Below are 6,978 nucleotides of genomic sequence, written 5' to 3'. Positions count from 1 at the left end.
CAATCCGTGACGAGCACAGATGTCCAATAACAGAACACCGCTCGGGTTGTGATCGGGGGGGGGCCATTCCTCCCAATCACGCCCTTCCAGGTCTCACGGTCATTGCCCACGTGAGCATTGAAGGCCCCCAGCAGAACGATGGAGTCCCCAGTGGGAGCGCTCTCCAGCACCCCCTCCAAGGACTCCAAAAAGGGTGGGTACTCTGAACTGCTGTTTGGTGCATGGGAACAAACAACAGTCAGGACCCGTCCCCCGACCCGAAGGCGGAGGGAGGCTACCCTCTCGTCCACCGGGATGAACCCCAACGTACGGGCGCCGAGCCGGGGGGCAATAAATATACCCGCACCTGCTCGGCGCCTCTCACCGTGGGCAACTCCAGAGTGGAAGAGAGTCCGACCCCTCTCGAGAGGACCGGTACCAGAGCCCAAACCGTGCGTGGAGGCGAGTCCGACTATATCTAGTCGGAACTTCTCGACCTCGCTCACCAGCTCGGGCTCCTTCCCTGCCACAGAGGTGACATTCCACGTCCCTAGAGCCCACATTTTTTTTTAAATAAAAGTACTTACTAAAGTAGTACTAAAAAATAAGTTATTTTTCGTTTATCCCCAGGAAAAACATGACTACTCTTGAGAGAGTCACAAACCCCCCCCCCCCCCCCAAAACAAAGACTTTTTTTGTTGAAAAACGTAAAAAGTTTTTTAATTGTCACCTCCCTTGTTAATAGTTTTTTTTATTGACTGCGTTGATTGTGTTAACAGAAAGAAATACATCAGTTAGATCTATCCGAATGTTTTTTTCTGAATTGTATAAAAAAAATGGGTGCTCTTTTTTTGTCTTGAGCACCTGCCTCCAAAACATCTGTGCACGTGCCTGCTGTGGGTCTTGGAAAATGCGTTGAAATGCTCTCAAATTGGTTGTTTTGACTCCGAAGTTAAGTGACATCTCCGATCGCGTTGCACTTTGGACGTCTTGTTTGTACTGCACGCGCGTGTGCGTAGTCAAAGGAGGAAACTAGTTAAGCCAGTCGAGTCTCTTTGCCTGGTCAAACACGACGTCGGACGGGACCAGCCCAAAGCGACACGCGCCCAAACGCGCAAACTCCAGCTGGTCCCGAATCTGTGTGGGCTGATGTTGGCACCTGCAGACATATAGACGGGATTATCTTCTCGGGGGGCTCGCTCGTCTTCGTCATGTCCGTCAGCGTGACCGTGAGGAAGGTCTCCAACCTGCCGGGAGGATCCCAACGCAGAGTGGAGCTCTGCTTCAGAGGTTAGTCGGCGGCCTGGGGGAAAAGGAAAAAAGGCCAGCGAGAGATGGCAGAAAAGGCACACGCCAAAAAAAAAAAAGACAAAAAAAAGTTTGATAACTCATGTGAAAGTTGACATTTCGCATTCAAGATTGGTTTGATGTTTATTTTGTGTACCGTACTGCAATTTTCAAGTGGATAATTGGCCTCATTGTAAATAAATATGGGTCATTTCCATATGATTTGACCAGTAACGGTAAAGACGTGGCCCACTGAATTTCCCTGTGAAAATCAATCAATCTGATGTTGTTATCATTCATAATTGTTTCTCAGAACAAACAAGTTCTAAATGGATATTTTGCACACTTTTAATGCCAAAATGTTTGACTGTTTTGTGTTCCAAATGAAGTTTGATGATTTGCAACATGGTTTGTGAAGGCACTAATTCAATTTTCGGATACATCCTATTTTTCTATCGACCGGTTCGCGCATCTGGCTCACAGTTCTGAGGACCGGGGTTCAAATCCCGGCCCCGCCTGTGTGGAGTTTGCAGGTTCTCCCCGTGCCTGCGTGGCTTTTCTCCGGGCTCTCCGGTTTCCTCCCACATCCCAAAAACATGCATGCTAGGTTGATTGACGTGTCTAAATTGCCCGTAGGTGTGAATGTGAGTGCGAATGCTTGTTTGTTTGTATGTGCCCTGCGATTGGCCGGCGACCGGTTCAGGGTGTACCCCGCCTCCTGCCCGATGATAGATGGGATAGGCGCCAGCACGCCCGCGAACCTTGTGAAGAGAAGCGGCTCAGAAAATGGATGGATGGACAAAATAGATGGTTATTTCTTTATGTATGTATCTATTTTTATTCTCAGATTGACTTTTCTAAAAGAAAAAGTCAAACAAAAACCTTGTGGTTTTAAAATGATGACGATTTTCTCCAAAATGTTGACTGCTGTAGGATTAGATCTTTTTTATCATGGAACACAATGACTCTATTCTTGTATGATTATGACATTATTGTTGATATCAGACTGTTTTTCACAACAACATATATTTTACAAATGTTTTTTTTAAAAATAAAACTTTTTCCTCTTGAGAAATTTTTTTTTCCCTTTAAATCCATGACTTGATTCTTTTTTTTTCTTGCAATACTATGACTTCATTGTTGTGGTACAGTTTTTGCTGTTGCTATGGTAACTTGTTTTTTTGGGGGGGGGGCCATCCTCCAGGATTCACCCAGAAGACCAGGGTGGTGCACAGCGAGGGCGTGGCCGTCTTCAACGAGGTCGGTCCGATCAGAGCGCCGATGAGTGATGACGTCGTGTCGTGTTGTGTGCGTGTGATTTCAAGAAGTGTTGTCGCAGTTCTTTGTCGGCTTCTGATTGAAACTGTTTTCACGGGACTGATGGGAAACGGCAGATTTATCCAGAATGTAACCGTATTGCGTCTGGAATGTATCCACGTAAACCCAGTGACACGCAATCCCGCAATTAGATAATGAGATGTCGTCACTTCTCCTGCCCTGCTGTGTTAAAAAAAAAATAATCATTTGAATCATTTTACAAGTTAGCACTCCTGGCGTGACCAAGTGTGTGTGCGTGCGCGTGCGCGTGCGTGTGTGTGTGTGCAGTCTTTCCGCTGGCCTCACTATGGTAAAGTGATCCGACATGAAGTGTTGACCATCGCAGTTTACAACTTCAGTAAAGTCTTCTCCAACAGGTAACACACACACGACAAGATCATGTCAGTAACTCGTTATTTAGTTTGTTGTTCAGTTAGTGGCGGCAGGTTGAGCGACCGGTTAGCACGTCAGTTGTGAGGTTGCGGGCCCGCGCGCGCTTTCCCTCCCACATCCCAAAAACTTGCGTGCCAGCTTGATTGAAGACTCTAAACTGGCCGTAGGTGCGAATGGTTGTTTGTCTCGACGTGCCCTGCGATTGGCCGGCGACCGGTTCCGGGTGTAGCACGCCTCTCGCCCGAAGACAGCTGGGATAGGCTCCGGCACGCCAGTGACCCGCGTGAGGAGAAGCAGATGGGAAATGAATGATTGAATGTTCAGTTAGTTTGTCAGCGAGTTCAATAGTTAATTGTTGGATTAGTTAATTAGTTTGAATGGTTTGTTAGTCGATTTGTTTGTTAGCTGTTTAGATGATGGATTGATTGGTGCGTTGGTGCTTGTTTCTTTTGTCAGTTCTTTTATCCGTTAGTAAGTCAGTCAGTGAGTTAATTTGTGAGTCTTTTAGTCTGTAAATCAATTTGTTGTATGGTTGATTAGTTACTTTGCTGTTTCCTTATTTATTTATTGATTTATTTCGTTAGTTGTGTTGACTCACTGGTTGTTTTTATTTGATATTAGTTGTTGATTCATCTCTTGAGTGAGTTGGTTTTTTTAGTCACTGTTTGGTTAGATTCTTGTTGAATCATTGTTTTGTTCATTGTTTCATTAGTTAGTTGTTTACTTTGTTTGGGAATTAGATGTTTTGTTCATGCGGGATTTAGGCCGGTAACACACTCAACACTGTTCACACTGTGTGTGTGTGTGTGTGCGCGCATGTGTGCACATGTGCGTGTTTATGTATGCGTGTGTGTGTTTGTGTGCCTGTGTGCACGCGGGCATGTGTGTCCTTGTAGACTGCTGGGCAAGCTGGTTGTGGGCCTCCAGCACATCGTTACAGCAGGGAGGCTGTTGCTACGGGAACCACTCACCGATGACAACCTTCTCCTGACTGACGTGAGTGTGTGTGCGTGCGTGCGTGAGAATAGGTGTTTGTGTGTGCGTGTGTGTGTGTCTGTGGTAATGTTGTCGTCCGTGGTGTGTAGATCTACGTGGAGTTGGACGTGCGCTACCATCCGGTCGAGGGCGCCGCAGGAGGCTGGGACGGGCAGGACTTCATCCGAGTCGAGGATGACGAGTAAGAAGGCAATTGGAAGACAGAATGGCTCTGATTGGACGGACACGTGTGAGGTCACTTGTTGCTAGGCCGAATTCCGATTTCCTTGGCATTTGGCTTACGTGCCGGTTGCACTGCCCTACTCATGCCAAAGCGTCATCTTTGAACAAGTGACACGTTAATGAACAGGTGCCAAACTCAAGGCCCAGGGGCCAGATGCGGCCCGACACGTCATTTTATGTGGCTCGCAAAAGCAAATCGTGTGTCTTCCCTTTCATTAACCTTGAGAGATTGAAGGCATGATTATTTTTTTGGTAACCAAAGCACCTTTTAAAAATAACCGAACAATAGTTGAGCAAATAGTTGTCCTTGACTTCATATTTCAAAACCACTTATCCGTCAGTGTTTTTGTGACTGCCGTATGCAATAATATGATGAGGTGATGATGCATTTATATTTATATTTATTTCACAGTCACAACGGCCCACCAAGGGAAGCCATTACGACATTGTGGCCCGTGACAAAAAGGGAGTTTGACATCACTGCTTTAACGCAAACATCTTGACGGATTCTTTTTTTACTTCCACCAAGCGTATTAACTTGTTCGTTGGTTGGCTAGTTAGTTGGCTATGTTTATGATTAGGGTTAATTTGTTGGCTAGTTTCTTGGTTGGTGTGTTTGTTAGTTACTTTGTTGATTGATTAATTGGTTAGCTAATTAGTTGTTCAGTAACTATGTTTGAGTTTGTTATTTACTGTATTTGTTGAGTTGCTTTGTTAGTTTGTCAGTTGTTTCACTCATTCTTTTGTCAGCTATTTAGTTAGTTAGTTAGTTGTCCTCGATCAGAAGAGTCATACGGACGGGATTTTTTTGGCCTGTGTGTGTTTTTAAGATGTTTTGATTTGCGCTGTTCAGATCATCGCTGGGCTTCCGGAACGAAGCCTTTGAAGAAGACGAGAGGTGAGAGTGACATCACGTCACAGTCACACGAGCGCGTGCTTGTCGCTTCACCGTGTGGACAAAAACATCGTCGTGTGCCCCAAGCCCTCAGACGTTGAGTCGTCCCGAGAGGCAACTGGAGAGGGAGGCTCGGCATCTGGGACGCAGCCTCATCCAGGCGCAGGGCGACGACGACGACGACGACGACGGCTACGACGACTACGACGACGACGACGATGACCAAGACGACCTGCTGGACTTGGAGGCGTCCGACATCGTCTTCACGCCTTTGATGAGGTCTGGTCACCGGATACAGGAGTCCTCATTGACCAGTAACAGTAAACTCGCACAGTGGTACCCTGACTTACGCGTCTCATTCATTTGGTGACCAAGTTCATAGCTCACTTTAATTCTCCTTGGGAGTGTTCTCATTTTATATTTGTGTATTTGACTGTTTGTCCCTATTTTTAATTCATTGATTTTCTTTTTTTCACGTGGATACACAGGGTTCTTGTGTATCTTCTGCCATCAAGTGGAAGAACTTTGAATTGTTCTGCCTGTCACTATACATTGCTGGCATAGATAGATGAGCAAAAGTACTCTATTCGTGTATTTGTGTGTGTGCGTGTAGTCGTTCCAGACCGCTGTCCAGGCATGTCGCTGCAGCCACACCCAAAGTTCAAAGTTTCCAGGTAAGAACGCCACAAATAACAACAAGCTACGGGAGGGAATTCTTTTCAGAGGTCCAGGTTTGAATTCTTTTGGTAATTAAATGGGGCCAAAAGAAGTTCCAGGGGAATTTATTGTTGCCGAAAAGAAGAACCTGCAAGGGCAGGAGTACGTTTGAAAGGTCCAGGAACCTTGACTGAATTTAGTTCCTGGGCAATTTATCGAGCCTAAAAGAAGACCCTGCTCAAGGGGTCGTCCTTTTGAGAGGTTCAGGAATCTTTGGGCTACAACCTTTGTCTGAATTTAGTTCTAAGATAATTAATCAGAGCTGAAATCAGACCCTACTATGGAAATAGTACAGTATCTGTAAAAGTCCAGGAACCTTTCAATGTGAACTATTGGGTTCCTAAGTAATTTATCAGGGCAAAAGAAGACCCTGCTCGAGGTGGTAGTACAAACTTGTGGAGTGGTCCAAGAACCTTCAGGCACGTACTATCGTTTGAAATTAGTTCCGATAGGTACTCAAGCTCTACATACGACAGGGATGAAAGAAGAACCTGCTCGGATCGTGCTTTGGAGAGTTCCAGGAAACTTGGGCGCAGCGTCTGCAGCAGTGAACGTATCTGATTGGCTAATTGCAGGTGAACGTCAACATCCTGGAAGCTCAGAAACTGGCGGGCGTCAACATCAACCCGGCCGTGTTCGTCCGAGTGGGAGAGCAGAAGAAACACACGGCCACGCAAAAGTCCACCAACTGTCCCTTCTACAACGAAGTACACAAAGACAACCGCACACCAAGACAGACAATAAAACCACACAGTAGAAGACAATAGAACACAGTTTAAGACAATAAAACACTGAAGTAAAAGACATTTTGAGACAATAAAACACCATAAAAGACAATAAAACCTCACAGTAGAAGACAATAGAACACAATAAAGCACCCCATAAAACAATACAACCTCACAGTTGAAGACAATGAAACACATTTTAAGACAATAAAACACTGCAGTAGAAGACAAAACATTTTGAGACAATACAACACCTTATTTGACAATAGAATACCTTGTTGTGCAATAAAACCCAGTACAAGACCATGAAACACCTATGAGACAAAATATCAATAGAACACACTTTAAGACAATAAAATACCTTATAAAACAATGAAGTCCAACAGTTGAAGATATTAAAACACATTTTAAGACAATAAAACACACTTTGAGACGATAAAAGCCCAT

General features: G+C 45.1%; 1 protein-coding gene across 1 annotated transcript in view; it reads left to right on the top strand.

Annotated features, from left to right (window-relative positions):
* Positions 1-941: 941 nt before the first annotated feature.
* fer1l4 (fer-1 like family member 4) overlaps positions 942-6,978 on the top strand; it is a 28,956-nt gene continuing 22,919 nt past the window's right edge. Inside the window, exons 1-9 of the mRNA XM_061688481.1 lie at positions 942-1,269; positions 2,471-2,526; positions 2,872-2,960; positions 3,873-3,972; positions 4,062-4,153; positions 5,048-5,092; positions 5,177-5,368; positions 5,703-5,763; positions 6,382-6,513. Coding sequence (XP_061544465.1) covers positions 1,191-1,269; positions 2,471-2,526; positions 2,872-2,960; positions 3,873-3,972; positions 4,062-4,153; positions 5,048-5,092; positions 5,177-5,368; positions 5,703-5,763; positions 6,382-6,513 — 846 coding nt within the window. The 5' untranslated portion in view covers positions 942-1,190. The remainder of the gene's footprint in view (positions 1,270-2,470; positions 2,527-2,871; positions 2,961-3,872; positions 3,973-4,061; positions 4,154-5,047; positions 5,093-5,176; positions 5,369-5,702; positions 5,764-6,381; positions 6,514-6,978) is intronic.

The sequence above is a fragment of the Phycodurus eques genome, chromosome 10, assembly GCF_024500275.1.
Source record: "Phycodurus eques isolate BA_2022a chromosome 10, UOR_Pequ_1.1, whole genome shotgun sequence".
Taxonomy (NCBI): domain Eukaryota; kingdom Metazoa; phylum Chordata; class Actinopteri; order Syngnathiformes; family Syngnathidae; genus Phycodurus; species Phycodurus eques.
This window is presented reverse-complemented; position numbering and strand designations above follow the sequence as displayed.